Genomic DNA, 24,951 nt, shown 5'->3' with positions numbered 1-24,951 from the left:
TTGACAGTCAAAGTCATGTTCAGTTTACTACTTTAAATTGTATGTGAAATTAAATGTATCTTATCTTAATCATAATAATTAGGAATATAAATAATATTCATGGATATAAAGATAAAAAGCTTCTTCACATGCTTGTGGATCTTCATGATAGTGTGTGCATGTGTGTACATTAGAGATGGAGGCAATGTGACAGAGATTAAAATCATCTTGCACTTTGTTTTTAAAGATTAGCAAATTTATCTTGTTACTCCCAGGTAAAATTGTGTAATTTAATTGGGTTTGTACAAGTATAGTATATTCATGAGCCAACCACATAATGTTGAAAAATATTTTTTGAAAATTACATGAAATAACACATAATACCATCATTTTTACCATAATACAGATGATTAAGTGGTGTATTTGACAAGTTGTTTAATTGTTAAACTACAAATCCAGCAGCATCCTTACCTGTGAACCCTATCAGACACTCACAGATGTAACGGTCCTTCCCATTATTACACTTTCCATTGTTCTCACAGGGCTGGGATGCACATTCATTAATGTCTATCTCACAGTTGTAACCTTGAAATCCAGGCACACAGAAACAGTGGTACACATCTATACCATCAAGGCAGATGGCACCATTCTGACAAGGCTGAGACAGACATTCGTCAATGTCATGTTCGCAGTAGTTCCCCTGGAAGCCACGACCACACTTGCACTCATAGCCGTGTGAGACCTGTATGCAGGTTGCATTGTTAAAGCAGGGATTATCCGAGCAGTCCATCACATGAGTCTGGCAGTCCTCGCCACTGTAACCGCTAGGGCAGTGACAGGAATATCCATTAACAGCATCCACACAGCGGTTCTTTATTCCAGTGCATGGGTTGCTCTTACATTTGTCCAAGTTATGAGTACATTCAGGGCCTCCAAAGCCCTCTGGACATGGACAGAAGTAGTTATCTATTCCTAGAGTGCTGATGCAGTTATGACAGTTGACATGGGCACAAGCATCATACAGTAGCTCACAGTCTTTACCCACATAGATAAGTGGTTCCTTTGGGCATAAACATGTATAGTCACCCACCGCTTCTATGCATGTGCCTCCATTCTGACATGGGGAAGACAAACATATGTCTGCCTTCGCTGTGCAGAATATTCCTATGGAAAGATGTTGTAGTTATCATTTATAAGTCATTTACCTCATCATAATTAAAATATATTGATACAGAATCTAGTTTAATAATACTTTAATTCACCCTCAACCCCTTAAACTGTCAGACATTCCTCAAACATTCCATGCTCATAATGACATACCTTTTCCTATTTATTTAGCTTTATTGTAGTTGCTGAATTTGAACATAGTAGTTACTGATTAACAAACATTAAAATATAATTGAATAATATAATTGGCATTTAAGGGGCTAATGTACACCAACGTGAAAAAGCTGTAGGCACACTGGGGATTTTCCGTTTGTTTTTTTGTTTTGTTTTGTTTTGTTTTAGATAATTATGCATAATGTTGGTTTATCTGTATGCCACTAAAGAAAGTAACAAAGAAGTAATAGAGAACTAATAGAGTAAAACATTAAGGAATGGACCTACAAAGGATCGAGATGCTTAGAACATTCTTCAAGCCCATTTCTTTATAAAAACTGCAGTGTGTGTGGCATGAAGGCAAGGTATTTTATATAATGCAAGGATTTTTTTTTATTGTTTATTGTTCTTTTATTACATTATTAGGCTTGCATTATTTTTAATGCATTTTTACTTTCAAAATTTCTGTACATGTGACTTTTGCATATTGCTATACTTTCAGAACTGAAACACAGTATTCTCTAACTACTCCCACTACAATTTAGAAATTCAGCCTGCTCATTTTAGAATTCTTACACCCACATATTTCAATTGGTTAAAGGACTTTTTCCCACTGTTTTCAACAAGAAGCTGTTGTATATGTTAACTATATCCTGTATAACAACAGATCACATTAACAGAATCATACTCAAAGTCTAACTTAAACATAACTAGCTGACAAAGCCATTAGATTCAGATTTATCTGCTTTGCTGTATACACACACACACACACACACACACACACACACACACATATATATATATATATATATATATATATATATATATATATATATATATATATATATATATATATATATATACATTTTTTTAATTATTATTATTATTACCTGTCTGTTTAGCATTTCTGTGTGACTCAGACACAGTATGTACTATATGTGTGTCCACATGCCTGTGTCTGAGACATGGGAAATGCCAAACAGGCAGTAAAGCTAATCAGGGCAAACGGAAATTGTCTGCTATACACTTCTATGACAGGAACTGTCCGTATAGTATATTTAATACACAGCATTTTTCATTACATCGATTTTCTCTTAAAATAAAGTCATACTGAAAAGCTTTAGTGCCCAACATCATAATGCTCTGAATACAATGCTGAAACCTCCAGGACAGAACCTGCACCCCATCCTGAATGAGATGGCTTCCACTATAAGAAATGCCCCATATTCCTATTAGATGGAGAAGAATGCAAACACATACCCTGCCGTTTAATTGCACATTTTTAAACACGACTTTACGCACTCATATATTACATTTACAGTAGTAAATATTCTGTATTTTAATAGGTTAATTAGATGTAATATTAGGATTTCTATAAATTAACATGAACATATGATATGTATATGTGAATATCAGTAATCTCAGTAATTCCACTTTTTTTCTAACAACCACAGAGGCATTCAACATTCATGTCATTATAGTATGTCACCGGTGTGGCTATCTACAGCTACAGAACATTAAGGACCCATAAATAAGGTTTTTAAGCTCTGACCAATAGCATTGCACAGTTTCAGGGTTTCCAACACATCTCATTCAACTCCTGAAGGGCTTGATCATTAGCTAAATCTGTTGGAGTACGGTAAAGCTAAATCTGTTGGAGTACGGTATTATGGAGTGGGTCCCCAGAACTGGCGTTGAGAAACTCTGTCCAGGAGTATATCTTCTGCTCTGCAAATACAACTTCTATGTTCTAATGTGTGAATTCACTCAGCCATATAATCAAATCAATGAAAAACCAGTGGAAAAAAAAGTCCAAAGCTAATAAACTGAAAGGTATAGTCAGGATTCTTGCTTAAAGGTATTTAATATCCACTACTCATTTTTCCCAAAGCCCTGCAGGACATTATTTTATTATATTAAATCCAATAAGGGCCACAGTAAACAAATAGTAGGCCACAGTCTAGCCAGTGGTTTTTGGGTACCTCTATTCTCACACTGCCCTTATATTCAGTGGTTCAAATCTGGCCAAGGGTAAAGGAGGAACTTCTCTAGGTAGGATGCTAGTTTTGCTGCATGGGACTTTACTCAGATAATGGTAAGTCTGAACTCAGAATTATGCAATTTTTGAGCTTGGCAGGTTCAAGCTACAAAGTGGAAAAAACATGGACATATCCACAAACATGTCTGTTTTATTAGAAACAAGCCAGCCAGCTAACATTAGTGATCATGAGTTTATGATGTATTCACTTTCTCAGAACAGTTAACTGTATGGTCAGCATTGTAGATTTAACAGACTAATGAGTCTATGTTGGTTGATCAATATTAAATATTACTATAAACTCATTTAAAGCAGAAAGTGATATTTTATTTACTGTTAATGGTATGAGAGGCCAAGTTGATTTGATGACATATGCCTTCCTGATTTTCTTAGTATTTCCAATTCCCAGCTGAGGGAGCATTTTCTTTGGTTTCTCATAGCTGCAAGTCCAAGATTTAGACAAACACAGTATGAATCTTTAACTATCAGGCAACTAAATGTAATAGTTCAGCCAAAAATGAAATTCACAGTATTTTCCCTTCAACCTAAATGTAGCCAAATCATCTGAGATATGCAGTGCCTGAAGTTTGCTTCTTTACCTTTAAAGTGAAGAGACTATTGTCATGTCAATGATGGAATCAGCATTGATCCTGATTCTGCTTGATGTTTTGGATTTGTCTGTCTGTGTGAAAATTATGAAACTTAACCTGAAACTGCCACCATCTCTGCCACCTGACAGAATATTTCACCTTCACATGGAGGCAGCAAGTTTTCACGATTGGCAACAGGCTTTGGCCTCCCAAGGCTGCCACATCGATGAGCAACAGCAACAGCTTACCATGCTCAATGCCCAGTTAGTGCAGCTAGCCAGAATGCTGACGCCCATGCTGGCTACATCAGCAGCACCCTCCCAGTCTGCTTCTTTGCTCATTGCACATACTGAACAAGTATTCAAGTGATCCCGCTTTGTGCAAGGGTTTCATGCTTCGATGCTCATTGTATTTTTCAAGTCAAGAAGGAGTAGCTGAACAGACCAAGATCGCACTTTTCATAAACATGTTGACTGATAAAGCACTAACCTGGACTACCACTGTAAGAGCCATATGTTATTTGTTTCTTATATAGATGTGGAATAAATAATTGTGTGTGTTAAGCAATTGTAAAGTAATTATAAAAGTAAACAATTTAACATGTGTATTATATTTCGTATTGACAATGATGTCATTTCCGGCAAGGACCGTTAGTTTTTTTTTTGATGCAATATTGGAGCGAGACAGTTTTTTGACCGTGTAACATTTTTCCAGTTAATTTTGTTATTAAACTTTAACTAAAGAAAGTTACTGGACTACGGAATGTTATTCGAGTTCAAATCACGCTCACACATGAAGAAGAAGCAAGAAAGATGAGAATTTAAACGGATTGCTATCACAAAGAAAGTCAAAAAACTCGCTGTGGATATAGAAAACGGAAGTGAAAGTGCGTGGACGGCACGCATTTGAATCGACGTCAAGGACATCATCAAGGAAATCATTGTCTGTGAATGAACACTGAAAAGATTCACGATCGTGGACTATGAATAACGGACAGTGCTTTACTCTCCGGTGGATTTAAACTGCGTCACAGAGAAGAACGTCGTTACTTGATAAAGTTCCGCTCTTTGATTGAGGTAACGGACTTTAAATCAGCTATAAAATTGACGCAATGCATGTTTGAAGAAGCTGAAATGCATACGATTGATACAGAAAGGTATTGTGCGTACATTTAATCGTCTGCAAGCAGTTTGTGCATTGATGGAATTAAGATGGCAGAAGAGGGGGAGGACGTTGCAGTTTTTGAACACAAAAGGGTGCCTAAACCCACTGAAAGAGCGTTAGAGGAGCAGCTTCACAGACGCATTGGACTAAGAAGAGCGAAGTTATCTGCTCTTACCAGTAAAAGGAAAGACATTGAAAAGTCTTTGTACAAGAGAATGTACAAGAGTTGATGCAACTTGACTTTGCATACTTGCTAACCGAGTTTACTGATTTAAATTTGCAAGTTCAAGATATTTTGCCTGAAGATGAAAGGATTGCAGATCAACAAAATTGGTTTCAGCCTAAAATGGATTCCCTGAGACTTTTTGAAAAGAAAACAGAACACTGGATAGCTGCTGTTGGTGATAAAAAAGGCCAAAATAACAATCTTGATATGGAGGATGATGTTAGTCCTCACGACAGTGCCTCACAGGTATCGGCAAACAAGAGTGAATCTAAAAGGAAGCATGATTCAGATATTGAAAGTGGATCAGTTTCCTCCTCAGTATCGTCAGCTTGTGCATGAGAAGAATCAAAACGTGCAGCTCTGCTAGCAAGGGCAGCATCCCTAAAGAAAAAACAACAACTTGAAATTGAAAAGATGCAGCTCAGAGCAAAAATGGAGGAACTTGAAATAGAAACAGCACTTGCAGAAAGCAATGCTAAATTAAAGGTCCTGAAAGAGTATGAACGATCAGATGACGGCAGAAGCAGTGTACAATCTAAGCCAAGAAGGGGAATCCACCAGAAGCAATCAGAGCTGAAAACAGAGCAGAGTGATGATTCATCAGGTCATTCATCTGTGGGGGAAAGTAAAACGAAGGCCATCTCAAATCCAGTGTTACTTGCACCACCACCATTAGACACATCAAGAGCCACAGGCCACAGCAATAATCGTCAAGCAGATGACAGCATTATTCAAATTATGCAGAAGCAAAATGACTTGACTGAATTGCTTGTGAAACAGCAAAGATAAATTCAGCTTCCAAGTAAAGGCATCCAAGTGTTTACTGGTGATCCATTGACGTTCAAATCCTTCACCAGGTCCTTTGAGCATACCATAGAACACAAGATAGACAATGAAAAAGACAAGTTATATTACCTAGAACAATACACCGCTGGAGAGCCACAGGAGATTGTAAGAAGCTGTGAATATATGCCATCAAGCAGAGGTTTCAAGGAAGCAAAACGATTGCTCCAAAGGCATTATGGAGATGAGCTAACCATAGCGAGTGCTTTTATTGATAAAGCTTTAAAGTGGCCACAGATCAAGTTTGATGATGGTAAAGCCTTGAGTGCATATGCTCTGTTCCTGATTGGTTGTCGGAATACAATGGAAGATGGAGAGTTCATGGAGGAAATGGACAATCCTACCAATATGAGAGTTATACTTTCAAAGCTACCATACAAGATGAAAGAAAGGTGGCGATCAGAAGCTTATGACATCAAAGAGCGACAAGGAGTAAGAGCAATATTTACTCATTTAGTTGACTTTATTGATCGTCAAGCTAAAGTGGCCATGGACCCTCTCTTTGGTGACATACTGGACCACCGCAATGTTGTAACAGCAAGGGTGAATCAGAAAGAGAAGTATCCTACTAAAAAAGGAATAACAAAGAGCAGCTTTGCAACCAACATTTGCATGGAGGAAAAAAGGGTTAAGGAAACAGGTCAGTCCACCCAAGAGCCTCAATGCCTTTGAAAAACCATGTATGTTTTGCACAAAGGATCATGCTCTAGAGTCATGCAGTGAAATAAAAGAGCAGCCACATAAGGTACGTGTGGAGTTCCTGAAGTCTAAAGGCTTATGTTTTGGATGCTTAGCTCAAGGCCATCTTAGCAAGACTTGCAAAAAGAGAATGGAATGTAAAGAATGTTTCCAAAAACACCCACATATTCTACACATTAAGGAGAACCTAAAAGGTACAAAAGAAGTTGAAACACCAGACAAGAAGATCTCATGTGCTCAAGTCTCCCTTAACCCTCTGGGGTCTGAGGGTGTTTTGGGGCCCTGAACAAATTTTGACATGCCCTTACATTTGTGCTTTTTTCAGTTGCTTTTAAATATATTAATGGCTAAAGTCTGATAATACTGTAATCAGCACAAACTGGGCTACAATAATATGTGAGCAGCATGTTTATACATGATTGTGTTTTTGAGAAAACAGCATTTATGCGTGGTTAGTGATTTTTTTATTTTTAAGTCACTGAAATAAGGCCATAAAACACATACAGAACATTGGGTCACAAGACTTTCGAGAACTGGATCTTGTAGCCTAGATTTTTTGCATCAAAATGATGTGATAATCATCTTGTTCACTCATTCACAGTAAACAATATACTTATTTAAATTTTCTAAGACACTTTTTGTTTCGAAAGGGCATATGCTAGAGGGCGTGAATGATCACGAATAATACTGTGATTGACACCTAAGAAGACAAAGACCCGCATAATGACCTGCATAATGAGCCGTTGAGTCAGGAATGTGGCTGAGAGGGAAGTGCTATGAAAAAGAATGTGAGGACAAAAGAAATTTATATATTTTTTGTTTGTAGTTTATTTAGAATATAGTAAAAGCCCACTCTCTGAAGCCCACAGAATTGAACAGCTATACATCTATACAGCTATACATCTTTGTGCCACTCTAGGAAACAGTTCCTTTTCAGCTGAACACACAAGTGAACATCACATGCCTGGCATTTCCAAGGAGTGTCCTGCCTCTTACCATGCTTTGCTTTGCAAAGCACACAGATCCGGCGACCAGCAGTGGCATCTGAGGCCTGCTCAGCTCCTGGAACTGGCACATGGTCAACACTGGTCCGCTTTGGTGTTATTTTCTGTGACACGCCACAGAGCTCTGCAATTAGTTCTTCCATAAACTCCTTGTGGCTCATGGTGCCGTAAAGCTCTTTGTGTACAATAAAGGCACTGGTGGCAGCAATGTCCAAGAAGTGTAGAAATAGCTTTCTGTACCACTTCATTCTTTTGTGCTGTGTGGTGTAGTACTGTAACAGCTGATCAGACAGGTCAACACCCCCCATGTGCTGGTTGTATGCAGTCACAGGTGCAGGACATGGAAAACTCTTTGTCCTCCATCCATTTTGTGTTTTCACCCTCCTCTGCACAGTGTCTCCTGTATGAGCAGCATGGATGGTGGAACAGACAGACACCTCTCGTGTGTCCATCCATTTCACAAACACAAGATGTCCATCTCGAATCCACCTGATGGAGCCCCTCACAGATTTTTTGGTGAGTGAGTTAGCTGCATTCCGAGGGCAATCCTTCCTGTTGTCTCTGTAAGTCCCACATGTACCAAACTTCAAAGCAAACAAGTCTGTTAGAAGCTTGGGACTAGTGTAAAAATTATCCATGTATACATGGTACCCAGAGCCCAAAACTCTACGGTCCAACAGAGATGTCACAGCATCATATGACAGTCCATGGCCTGTGGGAAAGTTGTTCTTTCCTGTGTACACAGCAAAATCTACAGTATATCCATTTGATGAGTCCGCAAGAACAAACAACTTGAAGCCCCACCTGGTTGGTTTGGCTTTCATGTACTGAGTCATTCCTGTGTTTGCTTCGCATGCCACCATTCTTTCATCCACTGCCAAATTTTGTCTTGGATGATAGATGGCCTTACATGCATGCCGGATAGTGTCCATGAGGGGTCTGATCCTGAAAAGACGGTCGTGTTCAGCTGTGCCTCTCTTTCGGTCATTGTCCTTGTCTGCATCTGGGTGACTCAAGTGCAGATTCCATGAAATGGTGCGGTATCTGTCCCTTGACATGATTGTGGCAGGAAAAGGAACAGAGAAAACACTATCCTGCCGCCAGTAGTCTCTGATGGACCTCAACTTCACCATGGCCATGTAGAAGAGTAGCCCAATGTAACAGTACAGCTCACTGATGCTGACGTCTGTCCATTTATATTTATGGCCCTTTGCACATGCCCTGGCAGCCTGAGCATTGGTGTTTCGACACAGAGTTGACACAGCAGTTGAAGAAAAAACATTTTGAAGAGACTCATGGGAGTGTGTGCCTCACAGGGTCTTGGGTCTAGCTGTGGTCCAGGTTGCCGTGTGGGCAGGAATCTCAGAGCCTGTGGTGCCATGTCAACATCAGTCTCTGTGTTCCATGACAGAGTGGGCTGCTTATCTGCTTTGGCTCTCTTTGCCACAGGTTCTTTTTCACTGTTTTTCTCAGTTCTTTTCGGCGTTATCAGGAGAAGATGCCACAAAACGCGCCGGCGCGTTGGTCGACCCCAGAGGGTTAACCACCAATCAAATGAGAACACAGAGTCTGGAGGTGATAACTGCGTGCTGTCAATAGTGCCAGTAAAAGTCAAGTCGAATAAGAGTGACAGATATGTAGAAACATATGCTTTCCTGGATGCAGGAAGTACAGCTACATTTTGTACTGAGGATCTGCAAAGGAAACTGAACCTGAAAGGGAAGCCAACTCAAATTCTACTGAGTACTATGTGTCAAGATAAGCCAGGAGAGCAGAAGCTAGTAAACAGTTTCATCCTCACAGACTTGGAAGTGTGTGCGCTGGAAGACACAAAGTACGTTGAGCTGCCTAAAGTCTTCACACACAGCAGTATCCCTGTTCAAAACGAGAACATTCCTAAACAAGAAGACATCAGAAAATGGCCATATTTAAGCGAAGTAAGCATACCTAACATAGACGCAAATGTAGACCTTCTGATTGGAGCCAACAATTCAAGGGCAATGGAGCCGTGGTATATCATAAACAGCCAACAGGATGGACCTTATGCTGTGAAAACTGCACTGGGCTGGGTAGTGAATGGACCCATCAAGAAAGAAAGCAGCACTACAGAAAAGTCCAAACTGACACATCATACAGTTAATCGTCTCTCAGTGGTGGAGATAGAACAATTGTTGATTCAGCAGTACAACACAGATTTTCCAGAGCGCCACTATGAAGAGAAAGAGGAAATGTCAATGGAGGACAAACAGTTCATGCAGTCAGTGCAGGAAAAGACTAGGTTTGAGAATGGGCATTACTGTGTAAGACTACCATTGAAAAATGAAGCAATCAAAATGCCAAACAATCAATGTGTTGCTGAACTGCGTGCTGCTAACCTGAAAAGAAAGCTTCAAAAGGACTCAAGTTTGCTTGAAGACTACAGTAGCTTCATGAAAGGTATAACAGAGAAGGGATACGCAATTAAAGTTCCCCCAGAACAGCTTGTTCGCAACGACAGCAGAGTCTGGTACATACCACACCACGGGGTGTACCACCCAAAGAAAAACAAAATACGAGTGGTTTTTGATTGTAATGCTTCGTTTCAAGGCATGTCTCTGAACAGCCAATTGCTACAAGGCCCGAACCTCACAAACACACTCATTGGTGTCCTTACCAGATTTAGGGAAGAACCAATAGCCATGATGGCAGATGTGGAGTCGATGTTCTATCAGGTGAGGGTTCCTGAGGAGGACGCAGATCTGCTTCGCTTTCTTTGGTGGCCTGAGGGCAATTTGAATGCACCTATAGAAGAATTTAGGATGATGGTGCACTTATTCGGAGCCGTTTCATCACCTAGCTGCGCCTCTTATGCATTGAAAAGGACTGCGGAGGACAGAAAAGAAGTAGCATCTCCAAAGGCTGTTGAAACAGCTATGCACAATTTTTATGTGGATGACTGCTTGAAATCTGTATCTACAGAACAAGAAGCCATTGACTTAGTAAGTGATGTTCGAAAGTTGTGTGCTGAAGGAGGTTTCTGCTTAACCAAGTGGGTAAGCAATAGTAGGAAAGTACTATTGTCCATTCCGGAAGAACAAAGGGCCAGTGGAATACAGGACTTTGACTTGGATCAGGATTCTCTGCCAATCGAGAGAGCACTCGGCATGCAGTGGTGTACAGAAACTGACACCTTCACATACAACATCAAGGTACAGGAGACGCCATTGAGTAGAAGAGGTATTCTATCGGTGGTTAATTCAATTTATGACCCTCTTGGTTTTCTGGTGCCACTCATCCTACCAGTCAAGCTCCTTCTAAGGGATATGTGTAAACAAGGATATGGATGGGATGAAGAGATTGAGGGCAAGCGAGCTGATCAGTGGGTCAGATGGCTAGAAGATCTAGATCACCTCTCAGACTTCCAGATCAAAAGGTGTGTAAAACCAGAGAAGTTTGGGAACACAGCAGAAGCGCAATTGCATCATTTCTCTGATGCCAGCGAGAGTGCTTATGGCACAGCAACTTATCTGGTACTTACAAATGAACAAAATCGGAGACATTGCTCCTTGTTGATGGGAAAGTCAAGAGTTAGCCCACTCAAACAAATCACAATCCCTAGACTTGAGCTGACAGCGGCAACCATAGCCGTCAAAGTAGACAGAATACTAAGACAAGAACTTCAAATTCCATTACAACAGTCGATTTTCTGGACGGACAGCACTACAGTGCTCAGCTACATTAGCAATGAGAGTGCGCGCTTCAAAACATTTGTAGCGAACAGGATCTCACTCATACGAGAGGCTACTACTCCATTACAATGGAGGTTTGTCAAGACATCACAAAACCCTGCAGATCAAGCTACCAGAGGTCTTAAAGCAAAGGACCTTGTTCAAGCAGAAACTTGGATTAAAGGACCTGACTTTTTGTTGAAACCAGAGGAAGAATGGCCACAAAGACGAGATCAAACGAGTCAAGGTACACAGCAAGACCCTGAAATCAAAGTCAACGTTCTCAACATTAAAGAAAACAAGGACATTGTAAGCAAGCTAACTGATTACTACTCAAGCTGGTTTTGTCTAAAAAAGGCAGTGGCATGGATGCTAAGACGCAAAGAAACACTTTCACAATTAAGTAAAGCAAGAAGACAGTTTCAAGAGTCCATTGCACAATCAGAGAAAGACCCAGAAAAACAAGCGTCCCTTCTAGAGGAGCATATGAAAAAGTACAGATCAACAATGGAGAAAAAGTCACTGAGCCTAGAAAACTTGAATCAAGCAGAAAGTCAGCTCATTCAATTCAGTCAAAAACAACAATTTCAGGAAGAAATTGAGGCTCTGAGAAAGAATGTTCCTGTTAAGAGAAGAAGTCAGCTGTTCAAGCTTGACCCCGTACTTCAGGATGGGATACTAAGAGTGGGAGGTAGGCTCAACAAAGCAGCCATGCCAGAGGAATCTAGACATCCCGCAATCCTCTCAAAAGGCTCCAGGATTTCAACCCTCATTCTGAATGATATTCATCAAAGATGTGGACACTGTGGTCAAAACTACATGCTATCTACTCTCCGACAAAAATTCTGGATCCCCCAAGCCAACTCAGCAATTCGAAAACTTATCCATAAATGCGCAGTTTGTCGCAGACTTAATGGAAGAGTTGGTGAGCAAAAAATGGCGAGCTTGCCAGAAGACCGCTTGCTACCTGATAAACCCCCTTTCACGAACGTGGGCGTCGATTCCTTTGGACCCTTCGATGTAAAACGGGGCCGGAGTATTGTAAAGAGGTATGGAGTGTTGTTCACTTGCCTAACAATCAGAGCAGTACACATTGAGATAGCTGATAGTTTGAACACGGATTCATGCATAAACGCTTTGAGGCGTTTCATAAGTAGAAGAGGACAGGTGTCAATCATGCGCTCAGACAACGGCACAAATTTTGTCAGCGCAGAAAGAGAACTGCGAGAAACACTGAGAAACCTGGACCATAACAAAATTGGAAATGCCTTGCTACAGAAAGGTATTAAATGGATCTTCAACAGTCCAGCTGCTTCTCATCAAGGTGGGGTTTGGGAGCATCAAATCCGTACTGTAAGAAAGATACTCTGCGCTCTCTTAAAGGAACAGACTATCAGTGATGACAGTCTTCATACCATCATGTGCGAGGTGGAAAGCATCATCAACAACAGACCGATAACTAGTACCTCAGAAGATCCAAATGACCTTGAGCCTCTGACGCCTAACCATTTACTGTTGTTGAAAACTCAACCCAGTATACCACCAGGTGTCTTTAACAAGGAGGACCAATATGCGAGAAAACGCTGGAGACAAGTCCAATATCTCGCTGATTTGTTCTGGAGCAGATGGACTCATGAGTACCTGCCCATTCTTCAAGAACGCAGTAAATGGTCAAGAATAAAAAGGAACTTTGAACCTGGTTATGTGGTGCTAGTTATGGATAGTTCTTCCCCCCGCAATTCATGGATAATGGGAAGAGTACTCCAAACCTTACCAGACTCCAGTGGAACTGTACGCCGTGTAAAGTTAAAGACCAAAACAAGTATACTGGAGAGACCTGTAAATAAATTGTGCTTAATTCAAGAGGCAATTTAAGCATGAAGACTAACAAAGAACTATCAAGAGTAAAGATAACCAAAGAAAAATGTGGAAGAACTAAGTAGCTATTTCTTATTCATAAATGTTCAAATTTAATGGCTCTTAGTAGTAATGTCTATAATAATTGTTTGGTCTCCTGCCCAACCAATTAGGGGCCGGATGTGTAAGAGCCATATGTTATTTGTTTCTTATATAGATGTGGAATAAATAATTGTGTGTGTTAAGCAATTGTAAAGTAATTATAAAAGTAAACAATTTAACATGTGTATTATATTTCGTATTGACAATGATGTCATTTCCGGCAAGGACCGTTAGGTTTTTTTTTGATGCAATATTGGAGCGAGACAGTTTTTTGACCGTGTAACATTTTTCCAGTTAATTTTGTTATTAAACATTAACTAAAGAAAGTTACTGCACTACGGAATGTTATTCAAGTTCAAATCATGCTCACACATGAAGAAGAAGCAAGAAAGATGAGAATTTAAATGGATTGCTATCACAACCACTGTCTGGTCCCAAGGATGGGAGCACACAACCTCCTATGAGTGAATCCTTGGGCTTGTTCAGCAAGTGTTTGACCATTCTCCAGAGGGCAAAGTAGTTGGTGAGCAAATTCTATCACTAAAACAAAGCAACCAGAGCGCTACAAAGTTCGCACTAGCATTCTGCACCCTGCTTATAGGTGAAGGAGAACTCAGGGGAAAACATCCTACCACAATCTTGTTTTGTAGGAGCTTTACCCTGGGAGACTGATCAGGAGATTGACAACATCCCAGAGAGTCTCAAGTCAGAGCCCAGTTGGTAGGAAATATGTTCCCGTCCAGTGAAGAGACAAACTTATGTGGGCAAAGACTTCCCACACAACAGGACACCAGGGCACCCACAGGACCCAGCAGCTGCTTCAACATAAATACTGGTGGCCACATATGCTCTCTAACATTCATAAATTTATCTCCTCTTGTACATCATGTGCTCAAGCCAAGGTACCTCAAACACTGCCTCCTGGAAAACTTCTCCCACTGCCTATGCCACATTGACGATGGTCCCACATAGCCATTGATTTCGTCACAGACCTCCCTTTGTCACAAGGAAACATGGTCATAATGGTCATCAGTGACTGCTTCTCAAAGTCCCTCCACCTGATCCTTCTCCCTGGTCTTCCTTCAGCCTTCAAAACAGCTATACTTATCTTCAGTCATGTGTTCAGACATCCTTGAAGACAAAGTGATAGGGAAGTCCAGTCCACATAATGGGTAGGGGGGAGCTTTCTGAAGACACTGGGGTATCTGTCAGCCTGACATCTGGTTATCACTCTGAAGCCAATGGGCAAGTAGAGAGAGCCAATCAAGAAACTTGCCATTTTCTGAAAACCTGTTGCACCAAAAGTTAGGAAGACTGGGCACAGTTCCTACCCTGGGCTGAATATACACCCAAACTCTCTCCACCATTTAGCCACTCAACTAATTCCATTCCTGTGTGTTCTAGGATACTAACCTCCCCTGTTCCTGTGGAATGCCAACCCAACAGATTCCCCCGAAGTGGATGAGTGGTTCAGGTGGAGTGAACAGGTATGGAAGATCACACACTAACAGCTAGAATGAATTGCACAAATGAACAAGGAATTCACCGACAGACGGCAAGGTGCAACTCCCCAATATGAAGCCAGTGATAGAGTATGGCTCTTGCTATGGACATTCGCGTCACGACGGTTGCAAAAAATTAACTCACTGCTACACTGGCCCATTCAAATTCATCCAAAGGATCAACAACGTGACACATACAGTCAGGTCAATAAGTATTTGGACAGTGACAATTTTTGTAATTTTGCCTCCACACCACCACAATGGATTTGAAATGTAGCAATCAAGCTGGGATTGAAGTGTAGACTTTCAGCTTTAATTCAAGGCGTTTAACAAAAATATTGTATTAACCGTTTAGGAATTACAGTCCCAGGCTCAAAAGTTATTGGACAAACTAACAATCATAAATATTCATTCAAAACATTTTTATACTTGGGTGCAAATTTTGGATGCAAACTTTGCAGTCAATGACTGCCTGAAGTATGGAACCCATAAACATTACCAAATGTTAAGTTTCGTCCCTTAAGATGCTTTGTCAGGCCATTACTGCAGCCGCCTTCAGTTGCTGCTTGTTTGTGGGTCTTTCTGCCCTCAGTTTTGTCTTCAGTAAGTGAAAAGCATGCTCAATTGGGTTGAGGTCATTGGACATTTAAGAACATTTAATTTCTTTGCTTTAAGAAGCCCTTGGTTTTCTTTTGCAGTATGTTTTAGGTCATTATCCCTCTGTACTGTGAAGCACCTTCCTATCAGTTTTGCAGCATTTGACTGAATCTGAGCAGAAAGTATAGCTCTATAAGCTTCCTACTACTTCTATCAGCAGTCAGAACATCAATAAACACCAGTGACCCAGTTCCACTGGCAGCCATACATGCCCATGCCATAACATCTCCTCCACCATGTTTGATAGGCGATGTGGTATGCTTTGGATCATTAACCCTCCCTTTCCTTCTCCACACTCTTCCCTTCAAATCATTCCGGTACAAGTTAATCTTGTTCCAGAACTGGTCAGGCTTTTTTAGACATCTTTTAGCAAGAGTAATCTGGCCTTTCTGTTCTTGAATGCTAACAGTGGTTTGCATCTTGAGGTAAACCATCTGTATTTACATTCATGAAGACGTCTCTTCATTGTTGACTTTGAGATTGATACGCCTACTTCCTCCAGAGTGTTCTTGACTTGGATGTTGAGGAGGGGTTTTTCTTCAACAAGGAAGAATTCTGCATTCATCCATTTTAGCTGTCTTCTGTGGTCTTTTGGTGTTGCTGAGCTCACCAGTGCATTCCTTCTTTTTAAGAATGCACCAAATTGTTGATTTGGCCACTCCTAAAGTTTTTGCTGTCTCTCTGATAGGTCTATTTTGTTTTTTCAGCCTAATGATGGCCTCCTTCACTTGCATCGACACCTCTTTCGACCACATATTTAGAGTTCCCATGAACAGCTACCAAATGCATATTCAACACTTGGAATCAACTCCAGACCTTTCTTTGCCTTAATTTCTCATGAAATAATGAGGTAAACAGACTACACATAGCCATCAGTCAATTGGCCAATTACTGTTGAGCCAGTGAAAATGGAGGGACTATGTAAATTCCTAAATGATTAATGCAATATTTTTGTTAAACCCCTTGAATTAAAGCTGAACATCTACACTTCAATCACATCATGACTGCTTCATTTCAAATCCACTGTGGTGGTGTACAATAGCAAAATAACAGAAATTGTGTCAGTGTCCAAATACTTATGGACCTGACTGTAAACTCAACCTACGCCACTGCCTCCCTGCCCCAACAGTTCCATCAAGTCAATGCAAGAATGTGCATTGCTCTCCAATTCCTGAAACACAGAGTGGCTTACAAATATGGCCGCTAGCACCCACAACTCCCACACTGCATTGTGGCCTACATGGCCACCATGGACTACAACACCAAACAACTCACCCAATCAAGTTCACCATGCTTCTAATTACACACACCTGGACTCAATCACATAGCACTCACAGTCATAGCATTTAAGGACCGTCACTTACCCACTGAGCGGTATATGCTGAGCTTTATTTCAGTGTGCTTGCTTCATGGTTAAGATCACGGTTTCTGGTTTATATCTTTGCATTTCACTCTCTTTGCTCTGACTCCTGACCCCTGCCTGACTCCTGCATGTTCATTGACCCTGATTCTGCTTGACGTTTTGGATTTGTCTGCCTGTGTGAAAATAAAGAAGCGTAACCTGCAACTGCCACCGTCTCTGCCGCCTGACAACTACTGTAGCTAACAAATAAGGGAAGCTTCAGGCCTGCATTATGTGACATGCTTTCCTATTGATGGCTGCTACTGTTTTTAGCTTTTAGTAAAAGTGTAGTCCTTTTTTAAAGGTAAATGAAGATGTTGTTAAATGCCAGAAACCAAATAAGCAAGTTAATTTGACTTAATATTTTTTGAGGTACAGACGGTAAAGATAAAATAATTAGTGTCTTAGTAACATGTTGGCCCACCTCAAGCCTTCATAACCACTTCAGTGTGCCTTGTCAGAGATTCTACAAGTCTCTGGATGTACTGGAGGTAAAGTACCATTCTTGCAAAACATATTCCCTCAGCTGCTGTTTTGATGATGGTAGTAGAGAGTCATGTCTAACAAGTCGGCTCAAAATTAATGCAAAACTGGCAGCCATAAGCCTGTGTTACCTGTTCTCTAGAAAAAGAAACAAACAAAAAAAAAAACCCACAGCTGTCTTGGCTGATCAACTACATTGGCAGCATTCTGTTTTTCATTTCAATTTTCAAATTACATTGTTTTTTAAGTAAAATATTATTAACATATTACGTTTCGCAGAGCCAGATAGTAGCCAGATCTTCAAACAGAAATGGGAAAAATGTATGATTCTGATTAGTTAATCCTTTCTCACCATAGCAGCTGGGAGAAAATAAAATGTAAATAAACATGCCTGTGTTATCTTTACTACTCCTAACAGCATTCTTTAAACTAAACTAACCTACTGCTTTATGTGACATACCCACACAACATTATACCAACTTCTCTAACAATAAACAGTCTCTTACCCACTTGCATTACATTTTATTTTCTGCATTTCCCCTTCTGTTATTTGTGAACATGAATGTCTGGTTATAGGAAAATCTATCACATATATTCCTATTATACTCTATTCTATCTTTGTGAATTCTCTCTCTATATTCTGTACACATAAAGAGTTTATGGTAGCAGGACAAGCCATCTTTAGAGTTGATTACAAAAGTTTACACCTAGGATAAACTCCAAACATTTCCTGTGTTAAGTCAGTTAGGATGCTCAGATGCACTTTTTCAATACAGCCAACAAATTTTCTATGAGATTCAGGTCAGGGTTTGTGATGGCCACTCCAATACTTTCACTTTGTTGTCTTTAAGCCATTTTGTTACAAATTTGGAGGTATGCTTAGGACCATTGTCCTGGTGGGAGACCCAGTTGCGACCAAGGCTTAAGTGAGTTAATTTTGGTCAGTATTTCTAGATAATCCCCTTTCCTTATGACGCCTGAAACCATGGTGTAGATACATTGATACCCAATGCCTCCTACTTCTTCTTCAGTTCTTTTGTTGCTGTCTTGGGGTTCAGTTGAACCTTTCGGACCAAAGTTTGTTCATGCCTGGGAGTTAATTTGTGCCTCCTTCCTGAATGATGCAGTGTATGTGTGGTCCCAAGATTTTTGTTTTTGCATACAATTATTTTTACAGATGCCCATGGTACCTTCGGTTGTTTGGAAATTGCTCCTAAGGAGGAACTGGACTTCTTCAGGTTAACCATTTTTTTCTGACATCTTGGGTGAGTTGCTTAGATTTTCCCATTGTATCAAGGGCAAAAGGCACTGGTCCTTAAATACAGCAACAAGTGCACTCCCCATTCACTCCTAATTATGACAATTGGCCAATAAGAAGCTTCAAAAATTTTGACGCACTGGAATTCTGATATAGTGAATTAAAGCTTAAATAAATCTGGTTCTATTCAAATGTTTTAAAATGACATCTGATGTGAACAAAGTATAGATGCTAATTGATTTGCCAAAAGAAATTTATAGTAACATGATATGTGTGCAGTTGTGAAAAACTGAGATTGAATATCTTTAGCCTAGGTGTGTGTAAACATTTGGCCTGAACTATAGCCCCTTACATATTCAAACAAGAGGGGAAACAGTAAGGCACTGCGGTTTGCAGCAGCAGTGAAAATGAATATTCATATGTACATATATTTTAAGATGCATAAAGTGGTAGCAGAGATGCTCTCAGGGAGTATTCATTGTATTTAACCTTTAAAGCTCCCAGAGCTGCAAGCAAGTCCAGACGTCCTTCTCACTCTCACAACTACAAGCCTGTCCTATTAGCTTCACTGTAGATAATGAGTAATTCATAAGAGAATAATATGCTTTAAGATAAATGACTGAATAATAAACCGTGCATGGACACTGAAAACATTTATAACAATGTAATTAATGTGTGTGTGCGTCCTCCAGAAGTTGTATTCAAATAGTCTCTTAACCGTGTCTCTTAGTCATACTAATGGAATTCCTCGGCTGACACTTCCCTGCTGTAACACTTCATATATCACTGATGTCTAATGATCAATGTCCTGCTGCACTTTTACAAGAGCCATAAATTAAACCCAAGAGAAACAACCAGAAATCTAAACTATTCAGATGGAACAGTTTACATGAGTTTTATCCTATGAGTTATATAATAAAAATTAGCTGATGATAATTTTTAAAAATAAATTTGGTTATGCAAAATGTAAAGTTAAAAATATAACAAAAAAAGTTATAACTTTAACTTTACATTTTGTATAACCAAATTTATTTTTAAAAATTTTCATCATCTAATTTTCAATATTTAACTCATAGCATAAAGTTATAACAACATAATTTTATTGCTGCTGTATTTACTGCTGCTGTTTATGACAGTGGTCAGTGGTGAGTTGTACTTCCATGCACACATACCATAAAGATATGCACGATTTACTGTTAAAACTTCATCTTGCATTTACACAGAATGCCATCAATCAGATTCACTGCTTTTAACTGAGTGGGTGGTATCATCCAACCGTATTTCAGAGCTTTTGCTCTCACTCACTCACTCATTCACTTTCAGTAACCGCTTATCCCGGCTAGGGTCATGTTGTTTCCGGAGACTGTCCTAGGAACACTGGGTGTTAAGCAGGAATACACCCTGGATGTGACACCAGTTCATTGCACAAACCAGTTCTTTGCACAAACACATTCATACACTCATTCACAAGTAGGGGCAATTTCTTTTAGCCAATCCACCTACTGGCATTCTTGGAAGTTTTTCAGGAAAATGGAGAACCTGGAAGAAATCAACATGGACAGAGCAAGAATATGCACAGAAGCTACACACAGATTGACCCTAGGGACCCACTGCACCACCCTGCTGCCCAGAACTGTAGCTATAAGGCAAAAATATGCAGAGTAAAATTTATTATCAACAGTATTCACTGAAGCCGAGCCAGATACAACTAAATTTTCCAAGCATTAATTAAACACTGTGAAACTTGCTGCAAAGGAAATATTTGACCATGACATTTGCATAACTGTGTTTCTGCACCAAATGCAGTCCCACAGTTTGATAATTGAGTTTTGCATGGAAGATTCAAGGCTAATGTTGCTAATGAGAACATAAAGCTTATAGCTACCAGTTTAGCACTGTGCCAACTAAGTCATGTCTAAATCAATACATGCTTGCCTTAAACTGTGCTGAGTTATTAAGAAGGCTGTAAAAAATAAAATTGTGAATGATGGAAGCAGTATTTTGAAATTTAAAACCATATTATTGATTCTCCACTTACATCTCTACTAATTGTCTCCCATGTACCATCTTTCATGAAAATCCGGGCATCCGTTTGCAGCAGGCATTCAAAAAGCCTATTTGAGAACTTATACAAAACCCAAATCTAACAGAATTGTTTTGATTGTGGTTGGTTCCTGCATCAGCTTGCCTCATAATACTCACTCCCTCATTCTTCTCCAGCTCTAGTTGCAAAGAGTTCTCTAGCTCTAGTTCCCTCATTCTTCTCCAGCTCTAGTATGCAAAGATCAGCTGTGCTGATCACACAGATACAATCACAAATTCAGCTATCTATAAAAATAGACCAATGTTATACACCAGCAATAACAGTAACATCTTGAATATGGAATTACTTTCCAAAGTTTTAAGTTTCCCTCGGTTTTAAGGTGGAATTTACATTAAGAAGTGAGTCACATCATAATATAGTACCAATTATGTTAATGTTTAATAAACTATTTATTATTATGTTAAGGTACTACTAAGGCAAACTGTGTACTTTGAGGCAAGTAACAATTTAGACATTTGGTTTGCTGGTATCTATAACCTCCTTCCCGTACTTGTTGGCAACATTAGACTGTCCACTACATTGCAAAACTAAATAAGTAAACTTTGGATACCAAGCATTTCTTGGCTGATTAAATACATTTGGAGTAAGTGCAATATACATTTTATTATTTGTCTGAACTGTTTCATTACTGTGTCTTTGCTGCCCAATAAATAGCGCAAAGGTCACTGTATCCATAGGAGTTTCAGTAGTCTGCACACTTTTACTATCAGCGATCATTCCTTTTGAACGCATTCTTACTCAGTTCAGCTGTGAAATTGTTACTGTAAATTATAACGTTAATTCAGTGTTTAGCGTGGCTGTTTTTCTTCACAGTCTCGGATAAAGAAAACACACATGCCCACCAACACAAGAGTCTCACAAACCCCCTCCAAACAGAGACCACCAACCCGCCATTCAACCAAAGACAATAGTAGTGCGCGCGAAAGACTCGCGGGCTACCATGGCGACGCGCAACTATGGCGTTGCCAGTCCACGTGAAAATCCCCGAATTTCGTTCGTGAAAAAAGACAGAAATTAGGTCACTGACTCATTAAGGAGAATGCAAAATTCACCCCATCCTCCCATAACACACACTTATTCATGACCAGAGTTACCGCAAAGTCAAACATTATTAGCCAAACTACCCTCCTCATATTTACTGGAAAGTTTTTTCGCTTTAAATATCAGGTGCACGTGTCTGCATTGCATACAACTGAAAATTTAATTTTATACCAACTACAGACAGGCTACAGACAGGTACAGATAAGCTTACTGAGGACTGTGGGCGTTTTTTTTTTCTTTTTTTTCTTTGTATGAAACCGCTTGGTTTAAGCTATGCATCTTAATTTTGTGCTGTTAAAGCGAGTTTTGACAGCAATTTTGACAGCACCATGTTCCGACGCAGACCGTGTCTTAGAGACTTTTCTGAGAAATAAATAGATTAATAGTTTTAAAAGAACAAGTAGTTTGATACTAAGAATTGTGTACGTCTCTTACCTGGAGGTTTAGCATCGGATCTAAACAAACCTGACTACCTGCTAGCGCCACTTACGAGCTAAATCCTAATTACTGCGCTGTACATTTTCATTCTTTATAGAAAAGCGACACATTGTAGATGGTGCTGATTAATCCACAACCACAATAGCTTCCACAGCTCACAACATCTCTCTCTCTCTCTCTCTCTCTCGTATGCATTGTGTATCTTGCATTCTTCTCTTGCGCAAAAAGACAAATATGAATATTGATCTATCGTACAGGATCACACTCATATCATACAGCTTTGAGTAAACACGCTCAAACACACACACACACACAAATTTGTCAATCCAGTCCCTTTTTGGCCAGCTCTTCCGTTTGCAGTCCACTCTGCTTTACATCTCTAACACACCTGCCGAATGCAACTGACTTTTATAGGCTAAATAGGAGGACATATCCTTATCTGTAACTTACTTAAGCAGAAGCTGGTACCCAGTTATCACAATAAAAATTAAAGTTATGTAGGCCAAGTACGCAGACAAATTCATCTAGCTACATGAAATCAGACCGCATCAGACCTTAAAACAACATTGCTTCGATGGATCCTTCTCACATCTCTAACCTTCTTGAAACCATCTTATTCTAACAGCAAATATATAATTATTCAGGTTGCTAACTTTCTCTAGAACTAATTACGCAGCGAATCCAAGCTTTATTCGCCATTACCCCATTTGAACATCATCATGGTGAGTAGCAGCGCTCTGGACCTTCTGAAATAAGATCGGCCCAACTCCATCGCCTCCTGAGATTCCTGACTTCCACTTCTAATAATTCCAGTGCTCAAAATGTTTCCTCAGCATCTCCTTGGGTCGTTCCGACAGTCTTTATTACAGGGAACAGAAGTTGTGGGTGTGTGAGTGTCCCATGCTGCAGCAGTGTATTCGGACGGGCCTTACACCGTTAGGGTCAGAGGTAAAACACGGACTGGAAGATACTGGCCCTGACTCTGGTGTGGACTCGGGTGAATGTCTCTCTAATCAAAGCTCACCAGTCATTAAATTCAAATTCTGTTCCTTCTGTCTCTCAGATTTACAGCGTTTTGGTTTCTCGTTTATGTTACAGATTCGTTATTTGTACTGTCCTCTTTTAAGAGGCTTTGACGGTCACATCCATATCTCAGGAGCTCTGTGTCAATTCAGTTAGTGAGTATGACTGGATGTAAGCGAAGCATCAAACGAGATCAACAATGATAATAAAAATGTAATTGGAAATAAATCTTAAATTTCACCCTCTATTTAGTGCAACATTTGTTCACTTTGATTGATTTTCTTTTATAAAGCCTTCATTTTCACATAATTATTCAAAGCACATAGATTCCTTTAACCAGTAAATAACTAACTTTGGTGTGTCTATACAAGAAAATTCATTTGACAAAATGCCATGTCTGTCTCCATTACATGAGTCTCCTGAGTAGTCCAGGCCAGATTTGGCATTTGCACACTGATTCACAGGATAGACTCTCTGAGTGTACTTAGGGTTTATCCCCTGTTGCCCCAATGCCCTTTTGCTCTTCTCTCTCACCCTGGTTAGACCTCCACTGTTTCTAGCCCAATCAAACCCACACACACTACCGGCTATGCCGGTAGTGACCATGCTTTAATTAAACCACTATACAGGCCAGCAGTGTAAAGATTCCCCATCCTCCATTAAATCAGCCACAGGCCAGGAGGGTCCAGGCTATCCTCTGCATTCCTGAGTGTCAGTGTGTTAACAACTCTGGTAGGGTGCTTTTCTTTCGAGAGGATTTGTAATCCACATTAAGTGTGCTAGATATTTTACTGAAACAGAGCATGAGGTCAAAATATATTCATATATGTGCTCTAAATATTTTAGACAGCTCTGTGTAGTACTGATATAGTTTTTATTTAGTTTTTATTCAGTCTATTAGTATATCCTAATGAGTGATAAGTAGAGGTGGAGATAAGCCTACTTTTAAACTCTTATTGGGGGGCTGGGGCTTACCATATTGTTGAGCATTGTGTTCAGCATGGAGCATTGTGAAGAACATACTATATATATATTTTTTTAGGTGTAACCCCCCCACCCTTAACCCCAACCCCCCCAGCCCCACAGAAAAGCAGGACGCTCACCAGAGCATCTGATTATCTTGACAGTTGGCCCTCTCAACTGTGCCCTCCTGGGGTATCTATAACGATGGCAGGTGATAAATGATGTTGTGGAGGGACACACAACCACTGCAAAAAAAATTATCAAGATAAGAAAAAAAAATAACATGTGAAAAGTTCAAAAAGTTCCAGAAAAAGTTCCTTAGCCTCAACCAGAGTTCAACAGTAAATAAAGTAACACTTTACTTTTAATTGAGATTATAGTGGTATATGTCAGCTCAAAAAATAGGTCAATATCAAACCTCTTCTTTATGCCTAGGATCCTAAAAAAGGTTGTAGCTCAGCAGTTAAGCTCATACATCAGGATTTAGACCTCATCACAGTACTGAGAAAGCGCTGGTAATAAATGATCTACTACTGACCTCTGATCAGGTT

General features: G+C 39.9%; 1 protein-coding gene across 2 annotated transcripts in view; it reads right to left on the bottom strand.

Moving 5' to 3' along the window:
- crb2b (crumbs cell polarity complex component 2b) overlaps nucleotides 1-23,390 on the bottom strand; it is a 38,013-nt gene extending 14,623 nt beyond the window's left edge. Inside the window, exons 1-2 of one of the 2 annotated variants that reach the window (XM_026925238.3) lie at nucleotides 23,117-23,390; nucleotides 451-1,143 (exon numbers count right to left, since the gene is read on the bottom strand). In XM_026925238.3, coding sequence (XP_026781039.2) covers nucleotides 451-1,143; nucleotides 23,117-23,186 — 763 coding nt within the window. In that variant the 5' untranslated portion in view covers nucleotides 23,187-23,390. The remainder of the gene's footprint in view (nucleotides 1-450; nucleotides 1,144-23,116) is intronic. The other variant, XM_026925237.3, reaches the window with a different exon arrangement.
- Between the last annotated feature and the right edge of the window lie 1,561 nt (nucleotides 23,391-24,951).

Source organism: Pangasianodon hypophthalmus, chromosome 8, assembly GCF_027358585.1.
Source record: "Pangasianodon hypophthalmus isolate fPanHyp1 chromosome 8, fPanHyp1.pri, whole genome shotgun sequence".
In the NCBI taxonomy this organism is placed as follows: Eukaryota; Metazoa; Chordata; class Actinopteri; order Siluriformes; family Pangasiidae; genus Pangasianodon; species Pangasianodon hypophthalmus.
This window is presented reverse-complemented; position numbering and strand designations above follow the sequence as displayed.